Source organism: Varanus komodoensis, unplaced genomic scaffold, assembly GCF_004798865.1.
Source record: "Varanus komodoensis strain SLA01 unplaced genomic scaffold, ASM479886v1 scaffold11, whole genome shotgun sequence".
NCBI lineage: Eukaryota > Metazoa > Chordata > Lepidosauria > Squamata > Varanidae > Varanus > Varanus komodoensis.
The window spans coordinates 31,267,026-31,294,724 of record NW_025335317.1 but is presented as its reverse complement, the minus strand read 5'-3'; the positions used below and the strand labels follow the sequence as shown (position 1 = coordinate 31,294,724).

At 46.2% G+C, this 27,699-nt stretch overlaps 2 protein-coding genes across 3 annotated transcripts in view; both read right to left on the bottom strand.

The window, feature by feature from the left end:
- The window catches only part of LOC123018235 (galectin 3 binding protein), a 6,606-nt gene extending 5,173 nt beyond the window's left edge, over positions 1-1,433 (bottom strand). Inside the window, exon 1 of the mRNA XM_044420094.1 lies at positions 1,244-1,433. Coding sequence (XP_044276029.1) covers positions 1,244-1,433 — 190 coding nt within the window. The remainder of the gene's footprint in view (positions 1-1,243) is intronic.
- An 8,316-nt stretch (positions 1,434-9,749) lies between these two features.
- CANT1 (calcium activated nucleotidase 1) lies at positions 9,750-17,102 on the bottom strand. 2 transcript variants are annotated; one of them, XM_044419868.1, is made up of 5 exons: positions 17,034-17,069; positions 15,226-15,328; positions 13,523-14,180; positions 12,379-12,582; positions 9,750-11,976 (listed from the first exon to the last, which is right to left on the bottom strand). In XM_044419868.1, the coding sequence occupies exons 3-5, from the start codon at positions 14,157-14,159 to the stop codon at positions 11,606-11,608; spliced, it is 1,212 nt and encodes a 403-aa protein (XP_044275803.1). In that variant the 5' UTR covers positions 14,160-14,180; positions 15,226-15,328; positions 17,034-17,069; the 3' UTR covers positions 9,750-11,605. The 2 variants fall into 2 exon arrangements, with proteins under 2 accessions (XP_044275803.1, XP_044275802.1); XM_044419867.1 differs by lacking the exon at positions 15,226-15,328 and having other exon boundaries at positions 17,034-17,102.
- Positions 17,103-27,699: the final 10,597 nt, after the last annotated feature.

Here is a 27,699-nt window from a genome sequence, read left to right as displayed (position 1 = left end):
TGAGGGTGGAAGCTGAAACTCTAAAAATATTTTGAAACTACTCTGTTCTTACCTTGCTTTCTTATATTTTAGCTTAAGGCTGTGAATCCAGAGCCTATTTGTTGCTTTACTTATGTGTCACTTTACTTACACACACACACACACACACACACACACACACACACACACACACACCAGGAAGCAGTGAGAATTTTGGTGAAATCTCTCATGGTGCAGTGTCTCATTGCATATCTTGCTACTAGGAGGTGGCTGAGAGGTTCTTGTGTTCTTTCATTTTCATTGTTATCCTGTTCTGTCTTTGCAGCCTCTCTGACTGCGGGAGCTTTCTGAAATGCTTCCTGGAGGACTTGTCCAGGATTTCCTCCCTTGGAGCTTTCCGGTGTTGCTGCACCCTGAGCAAGGAGAAGTCCTCCTCTTCAGTCGGCAGCAACAAAGAGAAGTTCCAAGCAAGTGCAGTGCATCTCTCCCCTTTACCCTTCCCAGCATATCTAAATAAAAGACTGTTGTTCACAAGAAACTTATTCTGTAGCAAAATCAGTCAAAGTAACATTCCCTCCAGTTTGTTGGAGCTCTTGTCCCTGTGAGGAGTAGGTTCCAAACTGAAGATCCTCTCCTCCCTTCCTTTCCCAAAAGGCTTGACTCCGCCCTCAGGGAGGTTTTTGCTGCTTGTGGACAGATGGTGGGAATGCCAGATGTTACTTAACTGGACAGCTCATTCGGCCCGATGCTGGCTCACTGGATTCATGAATTTACAGCTATTCCTACTCAGATCCTCCCTGTTCTACAATGTTCCTCCCTGAACCCAAGGTGGTTTGATTCTCAGCAGCTGTCTGACAAATCCCACTCATTAGCTACAACATATCTGTGCCACATTCCAACCCCTCTCCTGTATCTAGTTCACATTTTGAGTCTGAGAACTGGGAATGCTGTATTTTGAGAGATATGGGCCCCATCTCTACAGAAAGATAGTCTTGGAGCCCAAGCTTGTTGGGGGTTTTCCAGGAAGGTCCAGAAGCTGAGGAGGGTGTAAGTAAATAACGCAGCGGGGTGGGGGGGAAATAAAAAGCACCCTCAAACCCCGCAGCAATATGGTAGCACTGAAGTCATCTCAACAATAAGAACAAGCAGTACAAAGGGAGCCATGCTGACCCTACTAAACATTCCAAAATCCACATATTGGTTTAATTCCTTACTCAGGTATACCAAACAAGCACCCACATTTTGCAAGACAAGTTTTTCTCACCCTCTTTCCCCTTGCTACCACTTGCTTGCTTGGCAGTCAGAGAGTAAGCAGGCTGTAGGGTGGACCAGTGCTCCTCCCCGCTGCCAGCATTGCCTTCCAAGAGGCAGGTGGACAAGCAGAGCAGAGGCGGGTCCAGGTTCTTGTCAGGGAGCCCTTGCTGGGCGATGGGCTTCAGCTGGTGCCCAGCCATGCCCTCCCCGGATGCTGCCTCTGATAGGAAGGGAAGGAGGATGGTAATGGGCCTAGCTGACCTGGGCAGCAATGGAGGCAACCAGCAGGCTACTTTCTTGCCTGAAGCCATCCAAGCCTTAGCACAAATCAGAAAGGGAAGTAGGGAAAACTCAGACAACTGAGTGGATGAAAGGGCAAGAGGATACTCAACAAGGGCGACTTATTTTATACTGTTATATGTGTTTTATATTGTTAATTTATGTATTTTAATTAATTTATTTGTAAGCCGCCTCGAGGCTTCGGCGAATGGGGCGGCCTAGAAATTTTCTAAATAAATAAATAAACAAGCTGTGTCAGGGAGAAGTTAGTTTTAGAAAAGAACGATGGTACCTTTCATTTTTAGAGTGTGAACATACAGGCCAGGTAGTGTTTCTTTACCAACAGAAAGGAAGAGGGCAAGGGAGGGAAGGAAAGGGAATAGGGGGTTCCACAAATGTCATCTTGTGGGAAAGAAAAAGGCTTCTCTGGGTAAAAGAGCCTTCACTGCTTACTTATGTGTCCAGCAACTGAGTCAAGTCAGTCCGACTCAAACAGTGGCCACAAAACCAGAAAGCACTTCTGTCTTAGGCATTTCATGGGAACTCAAATGTTTGCTAAGCTGACTTTTCCTCCCAGACTGGTAGGAAGAAACAAAAAATTGCAGGCTGTTGGAAGCATGCACCCGGTGGCCTATCTAGGGCTGACACCAAGCGATACCTGGGGGAGGGCTGTGCTCACAGAGCTGGGGGTGGGACTGCACCAGGACGTCCAGCAGCGAGCTCTCTTCTCCCAGCCATGGCCAGGCCAGTGGCCAAAGGGCACGGCCATTCAGGGCTGTTTGGGGCCAATTGGGGTTGGGTTGGGCCCAGGGATTTCCCCCCTCAAAGGCTTTGTGGTTGGATCCTGGAAATGGAAGGCGGGGGGGGGGGGTCATAATGTCAGCCTCGGGGAGTCTGTTAGTTTCTGAGTTCCACTTTAGATGTGGAGAGGGTGGAGCTAGGGCAGGGGGTTATTAATGGGTTGGCTTGTAAGGCACAGTTGTATATTGTTTACTAGTGCCATATTTATTGTTGACCAAATGGTCCGTGCATAACAACAGGCCAGCGTGTGAGGGCTGATACCTTTGGGTCACATCTTCAAGCACCAGGCCTGACTTCTAAGACAAAAGGGCTTCTGCATCTTTCCTCAGCTGGAACAAAACCTATTTCTTCAGAAATATCAGAATATGAGGGTGTTCATTAAGAGCCCCACAACTGGGCTTCAAGCTTTGTCGACAGGATTCAATGCCAGCAGCATCAGCTGCCCAAAAATCCCTTGTGCTGGCGATAAATTCTTATCTGCCTTTGTTTCATGGAGATTTGTCGTCAGTAGCTATGATAAGACATGCAGTGGACATCATTCAAACTATTGTAGTACACTGCAGTTAATTGCAACGGATTAGCTACTGCAGGTGTAGGCAATGTGGGTGCCTGTCTAAATAGGACACATGTCACAGAGGCAATAAAATTAGCCGCAGCTGAATGAGGCACAGGAAGAAGACAGTGCAACAGTTGCGTGTGAACTAATGCGTTCCATTCACTGAACAGAAAACAGCATGTTCGAGAAGTGAATGGTATGTCCCAACCTGGAATGTCTCCCTGCTTTTCTTCAGTTTGCTCAGAGAAAGTAATTCATCTGTTTTGACAACCTGAAGGAGATGATTTCATGTTGATTTTCCTCTCTGTCCATCATCATCATCATCATCATCATCATCATCATCATCATCATGTAAGAATGTAAAAAGTTTAGTGGCTACAGGAAACATGCCATCATGCATTCAGTTCTAGTCATAGGCTCGTACGTCTCTTCTCAGCAATTAGTTCCGGCCACACAAACAACACCCTGTAGTACTAGAACAGAATGATGAGTCTGATTTGAAACACAGATCTGAAACAATCTTTCTGCTTGAGAATCAGGCCATTTTTCTGGACTCCTCCAACAGAAGTTATATAAATGTGGACAACCGGTCAGAAATATCATGCTTCCTGAACCAGCATAACTGCTCACTTTTTGGTAGTGTCATAACCTGGCAGTTGCTCAGCAGTGCTGATCCTTGTTGCTGCCCTGCACCTTCTCAATGTGTATGTGAACACACCTATGCATCCTTTTCAGGTGCTGACCTCAACATATGGACATCAGGGTGGTGGCAAGGGTGCCCCTACTTCCTCCTGGTTTGTTTATTTATTTATTTAAAGCTTTTCTATAGCATCCCATCACAAAAGTCTCGGGATGTTTTACAGTGTATGAAGTTACTTCCAGACTGGATTATCCTGAAGAGCTGCCTGGCAGGATTGTTATGGGGAATTCTGCAAACAAAATGAAAGTATTTGAGCTGCTGTTAATTGCATTGCACTTATTCAGACAGCAAGTTGACCCAATTGAATGTCATTTGTTTTGGTATGTGGTAGGTAAGCTATGGCACTGGGGCTGCAGGTGACCCTCAGCCTAAATTCTCAAGTCTTCTACAAGCAATCATTTCAGGCCTCTAGCAAGAATGATCTACATTTCTCCCCACTGGCAGTCCACTTGGCAGAGGAAGAGAGAGAAAAGGGAGTGACAGACAGAGAGAATGCAGGAACTGGGGTGGGTGAAAGAGGAAGAGAGAAATAGAGTGGCCTCTTGGCTCTGGCACCAGCACCAGCACCAGGCAGACTACCCTAAGGGTATCCGGCACAAACATTCCTTGACAGAAAGCCGGACCTTCATCCCTTCTCTAATATCAGCCCTGGATAGTATCATTGGTACTAACAGATCAGAAGCAGAATGGGACACTCCCCACCCCAATTTATTAATAAATAAAGTAGTGTTTTTCTCATGCCTGGGATTCCTGGGTATGAAAGAGTATATTAGTTTGTAAGTTAAGGGGAAAGAGTTTTCCTTACAAGCCTGACCAGGATCAATTCTTTCTGGGAACTAGCAACACTGAAGACCTTGGCAGAGTCAACTGCATCCAAAAGAAAAACAAGGTAGTGGGCTGCTTGAGCTCTCTGAGTATCCTGGAAGAGTGATTATGGCCCATAGCATGCATGCCACAAAGTTTCAACATTTTCCTGCCAGCCTTCTTTGGGAAACCTTTGGGAATGAGAAGAATGGAAGAAGGGGCTTTTCCTGTTTCCTTCCTCCAGAAACCTTCCCCAGCATGATGTGCCAATAACACATGCAGGTTCAGAGCCAACAATGAGCCCTGAACTGAATTACATGGCACAGTGGGAGGGAAATAGAAAGAAGTATAATGATTTCTTGCCTTCACCCCAGAACCTCTCTGCACTGCAGCCCCAGACAGCCCTATCTCACCCGTCTAGCTGGAGCCCTGAACAGGAGCACTGGTACAGGTATGGGGTGTGGCTCCACATTAGAGCAATCAGAGTGCAAAGCAATCAGAGGGCACCGTTCTTGTCTTCTCAGTGCATGCCTACAATGTGCAGCTCTGTCACAAATTACTAGTAGACATTCAGGATTAACAAAGCAGGCAGTGATCTTAAATCTGTGCAACTCAGTTCCTCAGTCTGAACACTTCTCCAGTTGGGTATGTTCATTCTTTGTGCACTTGTGTATCCTCATATACACAAAAAAGCAGTGTACACCTTTGCATCTATATAGATGTAGTTGACCAGCATGTAAATTTGGGCATATTTTATGCAGACATGGCATGCACACTGAACAGGTTGTGAGTACTCAGTCAAAATTGGGTAGTGGGTCACTAACAAAGTTGAAAATGTTAGCTTGAAAGATTAAAGTTTTATTGGACCACAGATATTTACAGAGAAAGGCATTGATTAGTATATCACCCCTAGCACTGGGTTCTTAATAATTATTGTAGGAGAAGATAAAATCGAGGCAGAGACAGTTATGGTTCACCAATAAGGACAAGCATTGAGGCTTAACTGTAATGAGATACCATGAAATTCAATGGTGCAAGGATGGATATATTTTGAGTGATAGCAAAAGAATTCAGAATAGAATTCAGAATGGAGGACAATGAAACCAGTGTGGTGTTGTGGTTAAAGTGCTGGGGGAAGACTGGGGAGTCTGGAATTCAGATCCTTATTTGGCCATGAAGCTCACTGGATGACTTTGGTCCAGTCAATGACTCTCATTTTAACCTACCTCAAAATTTGTGAGAGAAGAGGAAGACCAGGTATCCCACCTTTGACTCCTTGGAGCAAAGATAAGCTATACAATGCCTTGCAGAACTACTCACCGCCTTCCTACTTGTCCACATTTTGTTGTGTTACAGCCTGGAATTCAAATGGATTTCATTGGCAGTGTGATCACCTGATACACACAAAATGCTCAGGACTGTGACAGTGCAAAATATTTATTTGTGGCACAAAAGCTGAAGAAACAAAAACAAACTGGATTTGTTGGTGGCCTAACCTTGGAATCAACACTTGGTAGAAGGGTCTTTGGCAGCAATTTGAGCTGTAAGTCGACTTGGTAAGTCTGCACCAGTTTTGTGCAACTGAATCCTTAAATGTTTACCCATTCTTCCTTGCAAAGCTGTTCCTGTTCAGTCCTAGTTTGTAACACCACAAAATACAGAAAAGGCAAAGTAAGGTGAATACTTCTTCAAATTCCTGTGAATGTAGCAAATAAATATAAAAAAGGAAGTGAAGGAAAATATGTGAGGCAGGTAAATGTTTGTCTAAAGTCCTGTAAAACATTAGCAGAAAGCTCTTGGCTGTGTGCTAAACTACTGGTAGGGCAAACCATTGAGCTTAACAATAACATATCTAGAAAAGTCATACTGTTTACTTCCTGTTCCAACAGGTTGACTCCCTAGGTCTTAAGACACACGATTTCTTAAGAAAAATGTCTTTGGCAATGCAGATCTCTCTCAAAAGTCATAAGAAGCTGGCTGCTTTCCTGGGAGTCACGGAAATGTTGCTACCTAAGTGCAAGAATGAATATTTCACAAGGTATGACTCTCTGTCTGGCTATGCAGGCAGCAAAGGCAAGGAAACGAAGTGAGGAAAACTCTGGTCCTGAGTGGAGGGGCAGTGTTAATGCTTGTAAGTAAAGGGCAGCTTGCAAGCTGAGCCCCTAGATCAGGGGTCCTTAAACTTTTTAAACAGGGGGCCAGTTCACTGTGCCTCAGACTGTTGGGGGGGGGCGGACTATAGTTTAAAAAAATATGAACAAATTCCCATGCACACTGCACATTAAAATTAATTAAAATTAATTTAAAATTAATTAAAAATTTAAAAATTAATTAAGAAATAATAAATGTTTGCTCTACTCACTCGGGCTTCAACAGAACCCCAAGATGACCTTGCGCTGCCCGCCGACAGGGAGAGCATGACACAAGGGGGAGCCATGAGGGCGCACTCACCTCGGCTGAGGCCTTCCCGGCTCCTCGCTGCTGCCCCACTTCCGAGCTGGAGGAAGGTCCCCTCGCAGGCGCTTGCCCAGCTCCAGGAGGGGGACCAGGAGCGGGAGGACGGAGAGGCAAGCGCGGGGTGGCTCTCTTGGCCGGGAGAGGGCCACAAGGAGGGAGGTAATGGCAACTTTCCAAGGCGAGGGGAGGCAAGGGGTGGGGCCATGGCTGGCCAAGCAGGGTGCCTCCTGCCTCTCCCCGCCACGGGGGGGGGGGGGGAGTAGCATGGCAGCTGCTTGATGGTGGCAGCGGCTTGCCCAGAGAAGGCCGTGGCAGAAGTGCGGGAACCGTGGCCCGTCTGCCTCTGGGCTTGGCAAGGGGGCTGCAGCTTGGTCCGCAGCCCGGGGATGTGGCTCACATAGTTAAAAATAGATTTTAAAAGTTATATTTTTCTTACCTTCTATCTTTTTTAGTTTCTTCGTCTCTCTCTCTCTCTCTCCCCACTGCCTTCCCCTCTTCTGTATTCCCACTCTGTATTCCCTGCTCTGTATTCAGAGCCAATGCATGTGTGAAATAGGGGGAAGAGCCAGTGCACGCGCACTTGAAGAGAGCTGTTACAATTTGGCGCATGTGCTGGGTCTCTGCTAGTCTCCAAAACTGAAAGAGTTTCAGAGAATGCTTGCACCGGCTCAGAGCTTTTGGACTTGTTCGGAGATCGTTTTCTCCGAGCGAGTCCAAAAGCTCTGAGGCGGGCCGGGTAAATGACCATGGCAGGCCCTATCTGGCCTGTGGGCCATAGTTTGAGGACCCATGCCCTAGATCTTAGAGTCATAAATGGCAGTCAGTGGTTGGCATGTTACACTATGCCAGCCTGAAAATAAGCCACAGTGGATTGGTTGTTTGCTTAACAGCTGACAGTGCTTCTTATTATGATTGGATGTGCCCACAACTGGAGTATTGCATCCAGTTCTAGACTCCACATTATAGGAGAGATATAACTGGGTTAGAATCAGTTCAGCACAGGGTCATAAGAATGGTAGCCGGGTTGGGAGGGATGACATATGAAGACAGATCAAGGGAACTGGGTCTTTTCAGCCTAGGGGAGACTCCAAGGGGATCTTTTAGTGACTTACAGTTATGTGAGGGGATGCCATGTGGAGAAGGGCCGTGACTTGTTCTTCTCTGCAGTGGAAGGCTGGATGAGTTTCAAAGGGGCAAAGCTCAAGGAGCCAGGCTTTAGGTTGTCAGGAAGTAGTTCCTGACGGTTTGGACTCCTAGGATATGGAATGGGCTTCCAAGGGATGTGGTTGAGGCCCCATCAGAGAGCGTGTTCAAGGAAAGATTGGACAACCGTATGTTGGGGATTACATGAGAGAAGCCAGGTGGAGCGGGGGTCAGACTAGATGGCCTGGGAGTCCCTTTCTGACTCACTTTGTTTCTATGGGTTGTTCTTCCCTTCAGTCCTCCAGCAAGCTGAGATACATACCCCAGGTCCTTTGTGGCAGAACCTGTCTTGTCCCATTACTCAATCCAGTCTCTACCCAATCCTGTTATGTTTGCTACTGTTTCTTCCCCGCCTGGAGCTCCAAACAGTGCAATTGGAGTTAAGAGTTTTTCAGCCCCTGAAAATTGTGCATGTTTAAATGTTGCTATGGTTGATTCTTTGCAGATATGCAAGTGAGCACTTACAGCTATCAGATATGTGCAGTCGTGCCTGGTCAATTCTCTTGTCTGTTTCAACTGTCTAAGAGAAGACAAGACAGCATATAAACTGACAGTTGCCAGCTGTCCTTTGCCTAGCTGTTAATTGAAAAGCAGCAGTGAATTGGAAGAGCAAGAAAAGTAGGCACACCAAAAGGGGATGGTGGCAATATCATGCACTTAGCAATGTCACCTGCTTGATTTTAATTGTCATATTGCCAATTCTCAGCGCCCTCCAAAGTGCTGTTTCAGCATTGATGGAAGGCCAGCCGCTGGCAAGACTGCAAAAGTGAGCATGAGTAGTTTCTGCTGCCTTTGCAGAGCATCTTCAAAGCCACTCCCAGCAGCCATAATAAAAGCACTCCACCAAGTTCAGACAGCAGGCCATGGGTTCTCATGGGTAGCTTGTTCATCAAAAGCCAGCCACTGAAACTGAAGCTGCACCACACGGCAGCCCACCACAGCGGATTACACGTGTCAGTATGAGAGTGTGCTCCGCTCGGTCTCTTCAATTCCTTCCAAAGGCGTTCGGACTCAAGGGGATGTATGAGAGTGCAGGCAAACAGCCCAAGGGAAGCAAGACCTTGGCATAAACAGAGGACAGGTTCCGTTCTGGAACTGGACAGAAGCTTTCCTTAGGCTGGCTAATTCAGCATGACAAATGCCAGAGGTCCATGAGGTAAACAGGTGGAGGTCACAGATGGAAAGAGGCCGGGGGAGGTCCAGGTGGTGCATTAACTGCTAATTCATGTTGAGGTGAGGCTGCTTTACGACCGAACATTTTTTGCCAAGGCTTCTGACTGGCCAATCTGTAGATTGCTGAGGCCAAACATGACTTAAAATGTCAGGAAGGCATTTGCATTTATCCAGTGCCTTCATTGCTTTTCCATGCATGACTGCAACTCCTATTGATCGAGTTACAGTAGAGGACATTCTGGTTATGAACAGTAATTTCAACAAAGCAGTCAGCTGATATATTGCTGCCAAGATCTTTGTGCCTTGAGTCACTTACCTGTGCCTTCTCAGAACAGATTAGATAAGGTGCTAAGGTGATGCTAAGAAAGTACACATATAATTGCCATCATAGGTGAGTTTCTCAGTAGCAGTCTGTAAATGGTTGCTTAGCAGGCCCTTTTGCCAGTGGGGCTACCACTGCTCATCTGCAAATAGCAGCCAGACCAGTTTTGTTAGAACCTAAGTGATAATGGTCTCTATAAAAAGAGGTAGACATTTACCCAATTTGGATTTTAATTTGTGAGCCAAGCTCACTCATTTTTATTCTATATGTCTTGCACTTACAGTGTGAACTACACTGTAACAGCAAACACACACACACACACACACACACACAATGTTTTGATACATTTGATGTCAACACAATTATCTCACCCCCACAGATGAAGCAGGTCCTTCCAGAGATGGAAGGCACCCTTTCGGTTTTGGCTCTCCAACAAACAAGTGCTGCCATCTAGGGACCAACCTTTCCAAACTTCATCCACTACTGATATAAACAGAAGGTGCAGGGTACTTTGGGAACATCTGATTGGAGCAGGTCCCAGTACCACTGTGTCAGAATTCCTATCCTGTGGCTCAGAAGACACTTCTCCACTGGGAAAGAGAAGATGTAGATCCATGCTAAAGCATATGCTTTGCATGCAGAACATCCCACAACCAATCCCTGGCATATTCAGGTAAGGAGGGCACTGCCAGCCAGCAGAGGCAAGACTGAGCTATGTCAATGGTCTGATCTGGTGTAAGGCAAGACTTGGTAGCCATTCTTATGCACACATGCAAACATGGCATAGCTTTCGATCACCTGCAATAAAGGTGGGCAACTTGTCGCCCTCCGGTTATTCTGGCAGAGGACTCCATCAGCCCTAGCCAGCATAACCAATCGTGAGGAACCATGGGGTCGGTAGGCCAAAGCATCTCAAGGGCCACAAGCTGCCCACCCAGATATACTATGGCGTAAACCAAAAGTCATTTTGGCTTCTTCATGGATCTGGAAGCCTTATTTCTCACAAGTTGTTTATAAAATCGTTGGTTTTTGAATGCGTGGACAAAAGCCTGTCCACTGGGAAAAGGTGCCTTGCACCTCCACTTTCTGTTCTGCCCTATGATCAAAGAGATAAATGATGAGAACATGAATTAGGTGCTTTTGGGTAAGCAGAATTATCACAGGCTCTTAAGACTAGAAAAGCTGGGGTTAATTTATTGTGAGAAATACACACAATGCAAGGGCTGCTATAAATGTTCGGGAAAAGTAGGTGTGGCTGACCCAGACTTATATGCCCACCCTAACACGCAGGGAGAACAAGGAACACTGGGTATTCAAGAATACTGCAGCTGGAATAAGACCCTTTATTGCAACTGCAATACTTGGGCCACAATCTAACCCCAAGTATGGCTTATGACATGTTGTTTCAGGTTCATCCCCCATGGAGTGAAAAATATCCCAAGGGGGCTGGCAACAGATCACTCTTTTGCTCCAAACCCACAAAGCTCTACATTGTGTTGTTACCCCCTCTCTTTTGCCTGGTTTATTCCAAGGCCAACAGCCTCAGTCCCACCTGTGATGTTCCACTGAAAAGAACTTAAGTCAAGATCAAAACTACTGTGGGATAGATGGGCAGGACTAAGGTAAGCCTCCAAATGATGGGATAATCACTAGGTGTGAAGACCTCCCCTTCACAGAAAAGGCACGTGTGAATCACATAGTACATAAAAGGAGTGGGGGAGGCGTGCTGATGTGGGGAGAAGATTAAGCCAATTCTTCCTCGTGTATGTTCTGCCAGGTCACCAGACTAGTTGGGTAAAACAGAGTTAGCTACAAACCAGGCCAGTTCCAATGAAGCAGAGGAAGACTTCAGAGGCTCTGCACACCTACACCACTAGAGGTCAGCACAGAAACAGGCCACAATTGTAGCAGCAAAGTTGATTTACAGAGATGAAAATGATGCCATGACCAGCCCTTCACAGTCCCATCCTGCTCTGCAATTGAACCAGAGTGAAAGGAAGATGGCCCACGGGCCCTCTGGCCCTTGGCCCATCCATCCCAGTTCATCTGCCCTCTCTCAATGCATCCATTCTCCCAGTTAGATAAACTCAATGCCTTCATATTTGATGGAACCGATACGGGTTTCAGGCAACAGGCTACGCCCATCCAGGGTGAAGGCTGTGATGTAGGTTGCCACACGTCCAGCATCCTCCTCAGACTTCAGCGCCACAATTATCTGGTCATCAGTGTCAGGTACAAACTTGAAGGAAGAGAAGCCGTGGGTGGGGATGATATTACCAACATGGCTCACAGTGACATCGGCAAAGTCTGGTGTGGAACTGAGGAGGAGGTTGGTGCCACGACGCTCATCCTCCTGCTCATTGTAGCGCCCATGGCTGGCACGGCGGGGCAGAAAGAACCAGCGCTGGAGTCTCTCGCTCCAGGAGGCAGACTCATGGATCAGGTAACCTGGGACAGGAGGAGGAAAAGAAGACATCAGCAGGTTTGGGGCAGGAGGCAAATGCCGTGATGCCCCAGCAGGCATGCCTCCAGAGGCAGAGAATGGGCAATGTTCACAGCAAAGGATGGTGGGTAAAACCGGTATCACCATCCATCCTGGAAAATCATAATGTGCACAGGCAAAAAGAGGAGACCTTATTCCCTGTCCTCTCCACTGAAGGGCTGTCCTTATTCTGTTTCCCAACATTCCACAGCCTGCCTACTTTCATTTTAGTCCCTAGCTATCTGACCCTTAAAAAAAAAAGCTTCAAATTTTCAGGGGGAAAAACTCTCAGAAGCAGAATTGCACAAAAGTATAGACACACAAGAACTTTCCTGTCACACCAGCCCAAGAACGTGCCCGCGGCTCACCTGGAAGAGTGATCCCGGCCGCTGTTCGGAGTGCATCGTAATTGGCCACCCAATTCTCATGAGTCACATCGCCTTTGTAGCCGATGACTTTCACCCATTCAGGGTTCTGGTTGAGCACCTCTCCTGTGGTGGTCGTCCACTCCTTGCCCAGGCCTCCCACATAAAGATGTTCATCCTTCACTGCCAGCCACTCTGCCTTAAACCCTGAATAAAGCAGGAGACACATTCAGGCACAGGGAACATTGACTGCTCATATAACAGACCGTCCCAGTCTAAGCCAGAGCACGGCTACATGGACTTACCGCTGTTCCAACATAAGGAGGAAAGAGGCATGCATGTGCTGTGAAAAGGAGAGTTCATTCCTCAGGACTGTTCCAAGCCCAGATGAACTACAGTTCCAAAGATCAAATGAAGCGACTACCTCCTCCAACTTGAACTAACCCCTTCCCAACACTCCCCACTGTGTTATTCAGTCAAGGCCTTGCTCCACATCCTACTGCTGTTTGAGGCATGGTTGGCTGAGAAATGTATCAGGGCCTTTTTGGCCACAGTGCCCCACTTATGGTACTTTTTTAGAGTCACTTGTTTGCCTCCTCCTCTCTTGAGTTTTGGGAGACTGACAAAGTTTCTTATTTTGCCCTGCTTTGAATTTGCCCTGAGTTCTATTACTCTTGTGGTGATTTGTATGTCTTTAAGCTGACACATTTTTAAGTTTGCTCTTCGCTCTTATTTTAATAATGTGATGACTTCTGTTTTTAGATGGACTGTACTGTTCTTCATTTTAATATTGTGTGTGTGTGCCCATGCACAGATGTATGTGCTTTTGGAAGTTGCACTGATGCCTTTTTAAGGGCCAAAATGCAGAGCTGAAAATTCTACGTAAATATACTTTATTTTTGCCCCTTGATCCCCAGCCCCCTGAAAGCAAAGAAATCCTTGAGTTTGGAAAATAGCTGAACCTTATCTAGGGAATACTGCACAGGAACTGTGGGCCAGCTACAGTGACAGAAGGTGCAGTAATTCTGAAACTGCCAAAAGACTGGGGGAGGGAGCATGCCTACATTTTGTCATTTGGCACTGAGACAATGTGAAAGCCAGGGATTTCTGAACACACCACCTGGACTTAAATTTATCTGCAGCTCACCTTTGCCAACTGTGCCATCCCCATCAGATAAGATCACCCAAGGTATCACCTTGGTGCCATCAATCTGGTAGACCACACCAGTGCGATCGTCCACTGCATAGAGCTTGCCGTTGAAGACCACCAGTTCGGAGAGCTCCATGCCACGCCCTTTCTCAGCCAAGTGAGATTCCAGCTTATAGTCCTGGGAATCCCACTCTATAGAGACACGGTCCCCACTGGCCGACAGAGTCAGGTAGCCCTTCTTCAGGTAGCTGAACCAGGTATGCTCAGTGGGGCCCTTGGAGTTTGTGTCAAGATCGGCAATGAGTCCGATGCGGTAGCGCACACCTTCCGGGATCCGCTGTGGTGGGGACAGTGGGTAGGTGTCATTGTATCGTTCACTGGGCAGCATGCTGAGCCGCCATGTGTGAGCATTGGGAGGAACCGGCCTGCTGACCGAGGGAGAACGCTGGAAGCACAGGAGCAGCAGCACAAGGACCAGGGTCAGAGAGGTTGCCACGATGGCCTTCCAGCGCAGGCGGAAGCGGGGGTCGGCTGCCTTGGTCATGGACGCCAGCACTGGAAGGCTGCCCACACTAATCCGCAAGGGATTCAGAGAATCATCCCATTGCAGGCGTGGGCGGGCTGGGACGGGCATGAGCCTGAGGTTCCCGGGAACCTAGGAAGGAAAGAAGAGGGTCAGCAGATCCACAGAGACCGTGGGGCTTGGGATGAGCTGGCAGAAGAAGAGGGACACGGCACTAAGTATTGTGATACCTTCCTAGAGGAGAAACAGAAGTACACGGAACAAGGAAGGAAGAGGTGTTGCAGCAGCAACAGGCGGTGAGGGAGGGCAGGCGGCTTGGCTAAGAGCTCCTGTAAGTGAACAAGGCAAAGCAACAGGGCATTGCTACAGTCCTCCCAAGTGTTTGCCACTAGGATTCTCATTGGAGCTTAAGGAAATTGCACAAGAGAAACTGACAGATATGAAATAGGACTGCTGACTGATTAAACCAAGTTTAACCAATTGATCATCTCCCTTTTCACACATTAATTCCTAAAGTGCGCACATTAACAGCACTTTAATAAAAGGCAGGTTTGTAAGATACTGCAGGAAATAGTATCTATCTTTTTAAAAAATCTCACCCTTCCTCCAAGGAGCCTGGGGTGGTGTAACCACCTACTCCTCTATTATTGCCAGACAAGCCTGAGAGGTAGCCTAGGCTTGATAGTGACTGGCACCAGTTCATGCAGTAAGGCCTGCAAGTGCACAGGGATTTGGACCCAGCTCTTTCCAACTAACGTCCAACCCACTAGCCTTGCTGTCTTCTTAATACACAAAACTCAGTGTATTAAATACTCGGTGTTATAGAATTGCATCTTAAAAACTGGAGTCAAAATAACCAAGGGAAATGCACATGCATTTTAAACGACCAAATTTGTCCTCAAGCTCAGGTGAAGTGTCACTAATTAACCAATTACAATGAAGCTGTGGCCCAATCAGAAGAGGTACACTGATGGAGGAAAAGATCAAAGAGACAGAACTCAACATGTAATGTGCCAAGGTCATCCTCCCTTCCAAATCCAGGAACATAACCCACAAGTACTTGTCTCAGCACCTCCAACTCCCCTCCCTTGGCCAGCTAGGGTTCTCCAAGGCTGTAATCAAGCTGTCCACCATCAGGCTTCCCAGGGGTCATGCCCACCAATACAGACTCTCTCACCCCAGAAGAATGGCTCTCCACATCATTCCAAGCAGGAATTGCATCAAGGTCCCAGTCCTTCCAGACCTGTTTGACTGTTCCCAGTTCTGGGGAATAGCCGCACCTAGACCGCAACAGGTGGCAGAACTCAGCTCCTCCCTAAATAGGATCCAGGAAATGTAACCAGGAAATGTCCCCAGGTCAAAGATCGTTCACTTGCCCAACCAGTTCTGCTTTAGCACACAACAGACCTTCCTTCCTGTTCTGCTCATGTAGCTTAAGTGTCATGATTTTCAGCCTCCAGTGTCCTTGTAATCCACATGGTGATTACTGATGGCTCTCCCAGTACCATTCTCTATTATATTTAAGGGCTATTCCCAAACTCACTGGAAAACCTGCCCTATGTTCAGCATCATCCTAGCTCCAAAATGTGTGTGCATGGGGAGTGGGGGGTGGTGGACAAGAAAAACACTGTTGGAAAACAGCATACATATGGTTGATTCACACCGAACTGCTGGTGTTTGCAAAAACCCGAAAACATTCTTGCACTGCTAATTCTCAGGCAGTGCTGGACCAGAAGACTTCCCGAGTTAGATATGCAGGAACATAAATTCTTAAGGGGAATAAACCGCTGGGGCAAGATGTGTGCAGAAGCAGCAGTGATATCCTTGTGCCAAGGCAAATGTCTTTCAGCAAGGTTTTGTGGCAGAATTTCACAACATTGCGAATGTTGTGTGAGTGTAACTGCACCTAGGTAGCACGAGTCATCCCATGAAACTAAACAGTGGGTTGAATCAGGACAGCTAAAAGAAGTGCATAGATAAGCTATGGAATTCACTACCACCAAGATGTAGGAGAATGGCCACCAATCTGGATGGCTTTAAAAGGGGGATTAGGCTATCAATGGGTATCAGTCCTTATGATTATATGTTGCCTCCAGTTTCAGAAGCAGTAGGCCCATATATACTAGTTGCTGGTGAACGTGGACAGAAGAGAGTTGTTGCCCCCATGCCCTGCTTGTGGGATCCTGTGGGCAGCTCATTGGCCAGTTAATGAATAAAACGCTGGGTCCGATAGACCTTTGGTCTAATCCCAGAAGGGTCTTCCAATAGAGGAGCAGGCAGCAGGGGAGCTGCCTTGCCACTTTGAAGAGAACATGTCAAAAAGTCAGAAACATCAAGGGATTGTCCTAGATTCTGCTTCTCCAAACTGGAGAACCCTAATGTGTTGGCCATATCAGCTGATGGGAGTTGTAGTCCAACACATCTGGAGGATGCCAGATTGAAGAAGGCTGCCATGCACAAATGGACGACAGCTTATTCTTCTTCTGTCTAAAAAGCATAGCACAATCTTTCAATGCATGTTTTTCAGGGCGGAGAAAGGAGAAGAAAAAAGGCAACAGGCACGGCCACTTGGGCTGCATCTTCCCAGGCCACGATCGCCTGAGGGCCTGCAAGAAAAGGAGGTCGTTTTTCCTGCAGTGAAGAGGGCTCTCCTGATCACCTCAGGATCTGCCAGGGAAGGCGCACCACCGAACGATCCGTTCGGGAAAGGCACCAAACCGAATCGCTCCACGGCCCGCCCAGGACGACGCACCCGCAGAGGCTCCGAGGACAGCAAATGGGCACGGGGTCGACAGGCGCAGCCCCCGCCTCAGCCCAGATAACTGCGGCAGCACCGAGGAGGACTGCGGCCAATGAGGCAGGAACGAGGAGGGAAGCGAAGGACGCCCCCACCCAGCCCTGCCAGTTGTCTTCCCGAAAACCCAGGTGTCCGGGGGCCCCGCGCCCCGCAAATGCCCCCTCCCTCTCCTCCCGCCAACCACTCACCGACCAGGCTCCTCCCCGCGCCGGGAACAGCCGGAGGGAGGGACGGAGCTCCTGCAGCACGCACGCACGCCCGTCCGCCCTCCCCTCCCTCCAGAGCGACTACAGCTACCGGCATGCAACTCGCTGGAGAAACTACTACAGATCCCGATACCCCCCGCGGCCGAACGGAGATCGTACACCTTCTCCGGTACGCAGGAAGACGCGGGGGAGGGAGTTCATCTCCCACTATTCATTGAGCGGGAAACTAGAACGTGTGGGGTGTGGGGAGACACCGGGCTTCCCTCACCATAAACCTTCACTGAAAGAAATACAGAACCTTCCTCTTCCCCCTCTCATTTGCCATGACCGTCGTCTCCATAACTCATCGAAGAGGGACGATTCTTAGCCGTCTACTTCTCCTGGCTACCGTGCCGGTCTGCCCGCCCACTTCTTTTCTAATTGGTTTAGTGGGCAGAAGGGGCGGGGCATTGCACAACTGGGGGAGCAATGAGGGGCTTAGAGCGGCGTATATTTTACGCCGGCTGCACAATAGGCAGCTTACAATAGGTAAGGGGGGGGGCGGTGGTCAGTAAAGTTTCTACATAGCAGCCTACGCTGTGGCTCAGTTGTGGTACTTCTAAGGAGCATAAGCTCACTAGCTATTAGAAAGGTTTTTCTGTGCTGCCCTGGCTCTTAACCCGGGGGACTTTGAGGCCAAGCCCTTCCTCCAACCACCTCCTGCCCTTGGTACTCCTCTCCTTTTTCACTTCACTTTTGGGGTTCTTCGAGCATATGCCATTGGAATAATATTTTATTGAAAGCATACTTAATTTATGTCAATATTTTGTAAGTGTGCTGTGATGCCTGCCTGAGATGTGTAGTTTTGTCTAGCCCATCTTGCATGTTATATGATCTGGCCAGGACAACTTCTTCCTTCTCTTTTCTCCTCCTATATTCTTTATTTACTTATTTTATACTGTTAATTTTAATTTTATATTATTATATCTCTGTATTTTTTGTATTTTTGTATTTAAGTGGTAATTTATTATGTTCTATTGTATTTGAAGGTATCTTACTGTGTTGTAAGCCGCCCCGAGGCTTCGGCAAGGGGCGGCATAGAAATGTTATAATAAATAATAATAATAATAATGTTTCAACTGTCGGAAAGGGAGCACCAGGGTAGTACAGGCAGCAAGGAATTTGGTAAGGCAAGGTGGCCTGCTGGTTGATTTGCGCACAGTTGCAAAAGTTCAGGAAGAAATAATAGAAGAGAAAGGAGGGACCATTAGCACAGTTCAGAAGCCTGGGAAGTTGGATGGGTAGAGGGAAACAAAGCAGTAAGTGCATGAAAAGGTGGGAGGAAGAAAGATTCTTTTAAGTGTTGAACAAACACTTCCCTGATTTTCCACCTACACCATTAACTCCCCCTTCTTCGTGCTTCTGCTGGTTACCTTGGTGCCTTGACAGTGTTTTTTAAAAGAATGTGCTTGTCTGTCTGTGTGAGAGAGATCCCGAAGAGCGTGGCTGAATGGGATGGATAAGTCCTATGGAGAGAGCAGGTGTAAGAGCTGCTGCCGGCACCTCATTGGGCCACCCTCTAAAGTTCTTTTTAAAAATTGATGAGAGTAAGTGCACATTTATTGGACTGGGACGTAAATGGAAGAGAAGTGTATGAACATTTAATGGCTAGGAAGTAAATTAAGGGAAAATCTGTGCACCTACAGTAATGATGCAGTTACACAGATACACAAATTTCCCTTCCATTCATTTCCTAAGCATTACATTTGCATATACTTCATTGTCCCCCTAAAATTGTGCAGATATTCCTGGCAGTGTAACTCAAGCTGTGTGTGCTTGTTTGTTTAAAACCCCAACTGCTGTTGCTTCTGGAGTGACTTTATAACCCCAGGAGAAAGTGCCTGAGGTTGTAAAAATGGAAAATCCTAAACATTTTGTTCTGGCTAACATTTTCTCTCAAGGGGGTTACATTCAGTATAAGAATGGCTTTCAGTTATCAGCAGACACAGATAATGCTTTAATTCTTCTTGAGGTTATGTAAACTGAGAAAATCTGCATAACAATAGCAGGCCCATTGACTTTCCTCTGCATAACAATGGTTTGGCCTACTAAGCTTAAATAATCATAGCATGGCTATCCCCCAATGGATCTTCATTCTGTTAGCTAGAGGTTTTAGCTTAGAATCTTAGCTTTGAGATGACCTGAATTGAACTTTGCTTTGTTCCTTTTTCAGGACCTTTGTTTAGGGTCACAAAGTCACCTGGTCCAGTTATTCCTATGGAGTTTCTTGGGGAGTCTCCCCTGATATTTTTCTTTTATAATAAAAAAGTAAAAATTAGGAAGTTGAAATTTGAGGACATTTGAGACAGTATCATAAATGAACAAGTCAGGATTACTCATGTGTAAATTACAGCACTGACTATGCTCCTGGGTTACTAATGTCACCCCCACTATGCAGGATGAAAGTTACAAAACCCCAACCTGTAGGGCTTCTCCACACAAAGCATTTATTGTGTGGGTCTTTTTCATGATACCATCATCTCCCAGGGTCTCTCCCAAGTTTTCCAGTCATTTTCTTTGTTTTCTTTTGCAGCAAAAAAGGTCTGTTATCCCTCTCTCCGCCAGTGGTCCCTTTCATTCAGTCTTTTTTGGTTTCCCCCTCAAGGCTTTTGTTTTAGAAGTGTCAGGGAAGCATAGTAACCACAAAAGTAAGCACTCTGAAATGGAGCTATGAAAATGGGGGCGCGGGGGGGGTGATTTAATATCTTCCCTATCTAGACTACTTGCAGGCCACATGGAGAAATTTGAAAAGATGGACAATACTTAGCATGGACAATTTAACACTAAAAATAGAATTAGATTGCTAAATAGGTGATATGGTGTTCTCACACTTTTGTTGCACCCACTTCTGCTGTTTTCCCCATGTTCAGTGCTTTTTCATGGTGCAAATTGTTTCTCCTCTCCCTTAGTATCCACCACCCTATCTTTGCCAACTATGTACAAATAGTTTTGCTTTGTTAGTTTCTTTGAATGTTTCATATTCTCCCTGAAGGCTCCTTTGGACTGCTGAAACCAGCAAAGGAATTGACCAAGAAAGATTACACACATTGGACAGCCTTCACGTGTGCTCCTGTGCTGTTTTGAAACATCAGCAATAACAAAATTGCAATCATATTTGTGCAGTTTTCAAGGACCACAACAATTTAAAAGGGTGGCAAGCAAGTGATGATGACTCCAAAGTGCTGTTTGGACACTGGGGGAGAGGCAGTCACAAGTGACAACATAGTCATGAAGTTCAGGCAGGATTTTCTGCTGAATGATCCACAAACAGTGCTGGCAACACACAGGGAAATTGTGCTCTGAGATTTGGATGGCACAAGCACCCATTTGGAGTACAAACCACCTCTTGAGCAAGCCGTGGGCTTTCAGGGAGGTTTTGTTAACAAAAAGTAAGCCACTCTGGAAAATGTTCAGTGTTTGTTTGCACAACCAAACAACCCAGCATGGGGAGGGCACAATGCGGATCTGATCAATAGGTAGGTTCACGTGGCACTGGAAATTTTACCTGTGCACTGTCAGTCAGAGGGCGGCAGGCCTCCCCTCCCCTCCCCTCCCCTCCTTTCTTCCTTCTTCTCATTTCACCTTCCTGCATTATCCCAGGTGGCAGAGAGCTGTTGCTGCTTGCACTTCCTCTTTGGATAGGGGGAGTCCTGAAGGGCAGGTGATGGGGCAGGGGTGCTTCCCCTCCCCCATTCCCCCTCACCCATTCTGGGCAGATAGGTGAAGGGGCTGGACATGCCTGGCTGCTCTGCTTGTGTTCCTCTCAAGGTCCGTCCACCAAGGCCTGGCTGAGCTTGGGAAAATGGCGCAGGGCAGGCGCTGGCACTGTGCGTCTTGCATGCCTCCTCCTCGAAAAGGGGGAGGCACGCCTCCTGCCTGTTGCTTCCTTGTTTGCACTGGGAGAAGGGGAAACAGGACTGGAGTGCTCAGCCACTCTGCTTGCTCTGTAAATCACCTCACAGGAGCAGTGTTGGGTTCAGAAGAGACAGTAGCCCATTACAGCTTCTTGTTTTGTCTCTACGCAGTCTGTGTATCCAACTGAGAGTCTCTAAATAAAGAAGCAGATATCTGGCAATGAGAGCTTTGCAAAACAACAGAAGACTAAATGAGTAGTACAACTGCAACCACAAACACAAATTGTTAATAATTGAACTGGGTTGGATGCCCTCATGACCACTGGAAATGTATCACACAAAAACACATTCATGAATGGGGAGTTAAAGCAACATGCCAAGGAAGCTTTCCAGAAACCTTACTTAAAAATAAAGCATTGTCCGTATGTTTTGGGAGTCTTCTCCACTCCTTTTTCTGGCCCTGAAGTTACATTTTCTTTCTGACCAACAAGAGTGACTTTTATCCAGTGTCAGAAATCAGGGCATGTTTAAATTTCCAGCTTTGAACCTGCTCTAGCTCTTGTGCTTCCAACATCAGCTTCATCTCAAATATTAGCTGATGATAATGCTAATTTCCAACCATGTGCTGGAAAGTTTCAGTTCTATTAACATCAGCTGCTGGCTGTTTATAAAGTCGGGGGGGGGGGGGGGGCAAAACACACTCTTTCTTGTGTACTGTTTATCCTACACACAGTGAGTGCTAAAGGTTACAGCTTAGGTTACTGGTGGAATCACATGGTTTTGCCATTAATATTCACACTCTATAGGTAAGGTGACAGATAAGACAGGACTTCTATGCTTTTGCTAATGATGGAAAAGAATTATGACGAGCAAAGCATGTCATGTCACAGTGTTGTAGTGGCAAGAAAAGCTGTACCTGCTGACATTCTGTCTTCTCTACATGTATTAAAGAGAGGACACCATCCACACAGACTTTCAAATATACTTATCTCTATCATCAGGAACCCACACGTGTGTCTTTCAAAATCCTCAACTCACGAAAAGGGAAATCTTATGCAATCACTTCCAACAACTTGCATTCTTACAGACACATATTGATCTCTCTTGCTATGGTCTCTGCAGCGAACAGCTCTAGGTATCTTATTTGTGAATGGGATTTTAAAAGAACTTGAAACTTTCTTGGAAAGGGAAATTGATCTTACAAAGGATTACTATAGTACATCAACCCTTTGATCTGGTCAGCATGAGAAGTAGCTGTTCTTGAGCTGCTGAGTAAAAGCAGTGTACCTAATTTCTTTGGCTTGTCCCAACAGCCCCATAGATTGTTTAATATAATAGGTTGTTGTCATGTGCAAACTGACCTCCTTGAGTTTGCTTCACTGTAGCCACAAAGTTCTGGAGGGGATTTTAAAAACCTTTTGTTTTAGACCTTTATTCAGTCTCTGGTTTATGCCTTTTACTTGAAGACCTGCCTTGGAAGAGTCCAAAGTATTTTGCTACTTGAGGCAAAGCAGCAAATTGTGTCTCCTCTGGATAAGTCAATATATATATTGCCCAAAGCCAGTCAAGTTATTTTGATGTATGAGGCAGAGCATTCCTAAACCTTCCTCACCCCACCCTGGCATCAAACATACAATTCTAAAAATGAAACGATTCAAGAGTTTGCTGCCTTCTTTGTGCTGCTGAAAATCAGTTGCCTGAGAGACCTCGGCGAAGAAGCCAGTGTGAGGTGGCCCTCCCCTTTTTGCTCCCCGCTCCAGGTTTCCCATCCTGCCCTCCTGCAGCTGCTGCAAGAGTGGGACTGCTCACAAGCACACCACACCACTGTGCCAGCGCAGGGCAGGAAGGCAGATGATGCTGGCCTGAGGTCAGACTTCGAGCCGCAGTCATTTTGCTCCTATCAGTTACTCTAGCATGGCCTCCTCTGAGATCCTGGCTGGAGGACTGAAGGGGGAAGAGGGGCAGGCAGCATATGAGGGTCTCTCCTGTGCTCAGTCATTAGGCTTACTTGCCCCCACCTCTTTCCTCCTCCTGCCCTGGCAACTTTAAGCTCAGGTTGGCTATATAGCCAGCCTATGCTTCTAGTATTGTGTGAACCTGCCCAAAGACGGGTTCATACAAGGCAATAAGCCATGGTGGCCTGGAAGCCACTGGTGGCTTGTTTTGTTGAAGCCAGCAATATGGCTGTTTTACCACTTGGTTGAGTTAAGACAACAGGACAAGCCAGCCCCAGATTATGAACCACCACGACTTACGTGGTGTGAACAGGCGAAGAGCTGAAGATGTGTGGCCGGCCCCTAGCAATGGTTGTTAGCAGTGGTTGGAGTGAGCTACAAGAAACCACAACGTGTGCAGCTGCTCTTATGGCACAATGTTTTCCTGCAAAACTCTGGTGTAGCATTGAATACCTTTACCCTGGGGAATACAATTCCCCACCACCACTTCCTTCCTTATTCTGAATGTTAAAAAAAAGAAAGCTCCATATTTCTGTACCCTTTGGTTCTTGCTAATTTTGTGTTCTGGAACATATGCCTAGGAGTCTTAGTCCTGGAATAATTTGACCTCATAATGGTGATGTCTGTAGTGACTCAGAATAAAAGGACTATTCCAGACAAAGAGCTCATGCTCTAATTAACTAGAGAGAACACATCTGCTTAGTTACTGCCCCCCCCCCTTGAGAGTGCAGCTGCTAGAAGGGCAGATTTCAACTGAGGAGCCAGAATATTTAAGGGGAGAGGGCAGCTTGATGAGATTGAGTTACAGATGTAAATAGTGGGCACTTGAAGAGGTGGGATAAAGGGGAAAAACCCAACAAATTACAGTCAGATAACACTGACATTTTCTTGCATCAGATTAAAGAGAGTGAACGAGATTAGAATGAAAGCAAATAGAGCACTTTTTAGTCCACAAATGAACTTTGCAAGCCCAAAAGCTTTGATGAGATATCTGGCTTAGCATTAGTTCCTTGTAAATGTATGATAAAAAATACTTGCCTTTATTTTCATATATTTCTATTTTTATCCTGATTTAAACTTCACTTCACATAGAGCTAACAGAGATTGGAAGGAGTGCCAGCAATATGGATGTGAATCAGTCATGAGGCCTCATTTCTTCTTGAATGCTTGGGAGGTCAACGAGTTTCGGAAGAGTTCAGGGCTATGTTTGGAATAAAGAACAATTTTAGGATCAAAGGGTTGTGTTGTCATGATATTGTCCCTCCTCGGAGACAGTGATGCTCCAAATACCCACAGTCAGGCAATATTTTTAGTAGAAACGGCCCAAATTGTCAACAACAACAACAAACGGTGAGCAAGCTTTCAAGTTCTCCAGATCCTTTCATCATGATGACTCTTAAGCCAAGTACTGAGTCACTGGGGGTGTTGTGGAGAGAAAAGCCTGACCTTGTGTTTTTACTGTTGGTAAACGATGTGTGCCACCATATTTAAGTTTGGCCCAATAAGTTTCAAATCTGGGAAGTTTTGGCATTTGTTACTTGGAGATCAGTTCTGCACAAAGTTGATTCATCGTTATAGGTTCTGCAGGGCTCTGAGTCTTTGCCTAAGTCCACTGCTTTATTGTCACTCCTTGCATCGAGGGAGAAATGTATATCTTTGTGTGTACACTGTTTCAGCATATTGGTACAGGAAGGCTGAGTGGGAAGCATGAAAAGTGCATCATCCCATGTAAACTACCATCTACATCCCGGCTTTTACGGGCCTGGATCGTGGAGAATGCCACGAGGCCAGGGATGAAAAGAGGGAGAAAACCTTGTCCTCCACAGGCAGAGCATGGATTTTTCAGAGCAGTAAGAACCTGCCTGAAACCCTGGAATGCCTCTGCCAGGCAGTATCTGCAATACTGGACTTGGTGGACCAGTGGTCTGACTTCGTGGAAGGCTACTTCCCCTGTGCCTATGACTGATTGTCTGGCGACTTAGCATTTACTGGGCATCCATGTGCTTTTCAGGAGGTATCAGTGGGTGGACTTGTGTTAGGTAAAAGGCAGGCAGGCTACAGTTACGTGGCCATATCCGTGGGCAAAAGTCTTTCCCCCTCCTATGCTACTGACTCAGGGCTAGTGCTGGGCTTGAACATGTCCCCCACAGCAAACTTTTGATCCCCCACGGCCAAGCCTATCCTCCAGCCACTGGCACCGAGTGTCTGCCCTGGCCTGCTGCTGCACTGGGGCCCATGCTTTCCAAGGAGGCTGGCCACTGTGGAGCCTGGTGGGACTCCAGTTTCATTCAGCAGTGCCATCATCCAAGTATTGGCACATCATGTCTTGAATAAATCTATGTGGTTTTTGTTTTTTTAGTATTGTTATGCTGCCCCACAGTCAAAAACAGCAGCTACCAATCACTTATTCAAAGCACTGGAAAACAGAGAAGGGCTTCGCCTGTTTCCTAATGTCAGAAGAGTTTGCGCAATTCAAACCACACTCCAATGAGCACAGTGACTCCCCACTGCAGGACAGGGATAAATCCAGGTGGTCTTATTGAACAGTCAGCTTCCTGTTACATTAGAAGCTGTGATGGGGGCGGGGGGGGGGGATCACTCCATGTTTGCATTAATACAGACAAGCCAATGGAACTGTGGTTGAAAATCTTACCTTGCTAAGTTTGGTTGTCTATACTGGAATCTTGGGGCAAATTGAGGGAAAAGCCCACTAGATTGCCCAAGGACAAAAAACAATGTTACAACGTCACCACTTCAGCAATGGACAGGAAAGCAATATGTCAATAAAGCAAGCCAACAATTCTCTTCCAATTCCCTATTCCAGGGTAAGGCAACCTGTGAGTGACTCTGGAAGTTTTGGGGTACCATCCCTACCTACCCCCACCCTCCACGACAGGCTGGTCAGTGTTCAGTGTTTATTGGAGCTGTAGTTGAAAACATCTGGGCAGTTACATTTCTCTGCCCTCAGCCCTTAGCATAGCCCAAATACCACATCACACTACTTGGAAGTTATCATACGAAATAGGTACAAAAACCACAAGAGAGGGATCCACACTGAGCAAAATGTAAAAGCGGATTTTTATTTTATTTTATGTTCTTGTATTTTATTTTATTGCATAGGAATGCAGGAAGCTGCTTCATGCTGAGTTGGACCATTGATCTCTAGACCATCATTGTCAACACTGAGTGGCAGCTGCTCTCAGAGATTTTGTGAGATTTTTTTTTTTTTTTTTTTTGGGAGATCTACCTGGAGATGTTCAGGATTGAACTGGTCACCTGCATGCAAAGCGGGTGTTCCAAAACCCTGAGTTATGGCCCCTTTCACCTAAGAATCATCTAGTCGAGAATGCTGTTTCCCATTGTGGCTGGATGGGTGTCTCTGGGAGGTCTACAAGGCTCTTTCTCCCACCATGTGCCTCCCATTAATTGGCATTAAGTGCTGCCTTTGATCCTGGAAGTTCCATACAGCCATCATGACTAATATTTGTTGATCAGTCTATCCCCCATAAATTTCATCTAATAGTAATTATTATTATTATTATTATTATTATTATTATTATTACTACTATTATAGCATTTCTATGCCGCCCCTTGCCAAAACCTCGGGGCGGCTTACAACATGATATAATACATTGAAATACAATAGTACATAATAAATTACCATTAAATATAAAAATACAAAGAATACATTGATTTACAAAAATAAAATTAAAATTATCAGTATAAAATAAAAATATAGGAGGAGAAAGAGAAGGAAGAAGAAGTTGCCCTGGCCAGATCATATGTTTTAACAATTGAAATGATGTTTAAATAAAAAGGTCTTTACCTGGCGCCGAAAAACCAGTAACGACGGTGCCAGGCGGACCTCTTTGGGGAGTGAATTCCATAGGTTGGGCGCCACCGCAGAGAAAGCCCTCCTCCGGGTACTTACTCTCCTAATTTCTTTCATGGAGGGTTCCCGGAGAAGGGACTCTCCCGCAGATCTCAAAGGGCGGTCGGGCATATACGGACGTAAGCGCTCGTTCAGGTAGCCAGGACCCAAGCCGTTTAGGGCTTTGTAGGTCATAATCAACACCTTGAATTGGGCCCGGGCTTCAATGGGAAGCCAGTGAAGCTGACGGAGGACTGGAGTCATGTGAGCATAACGCCCCATCCCCGTCAGCAACCTGGCAGCTCTATTTCCCCTTTTCCCCTTTTCAAGCCAACTAAGCCAGTGGCTTGACCACCACCAGATCTTGTGGCAATGCATTCCATCAACTTGGTATAAAAAACCCCAAACAAACAAAAAACAACAATGCAACATTTTACCTGGCCAGAATCCCCTGTCAATAATGGCACTTCTCAACAGAATTTTTCTTAAATTATATTTATTTGCTGGGAAATACTAGAGAGCAACAAGTAGAAGGCAACATCATTTGCCCCCAGACCACCATAAAATTCCATGAATGTGGCAGGGAGATGGCATGATAAAAACTTTGTTTGGCCAATGAAAGCTTGATTCTTTCGAGGCCATTTGGCTACCATTTATTAAATATATGAAAATAATTGACAATGTGAGGATGGTATCAGTGGGTTATAAATCTTGAGAGGTGAAAAAGATAGATAATTTCATTAAAATTTGGCATCCCTTACTAACCTCGAATATGGAATCAAATATTGAGATAAATATGCTGGATAACCTTCTAGTATATTGGTCTGCTGTTACATTAAGTCTATAGATTTTTTTTTAAATATTTGTGAGTATCGATTTGTGGAATAGATTTGGAATGGAGATGTAAATAGAGCTATTGTTATATAGAA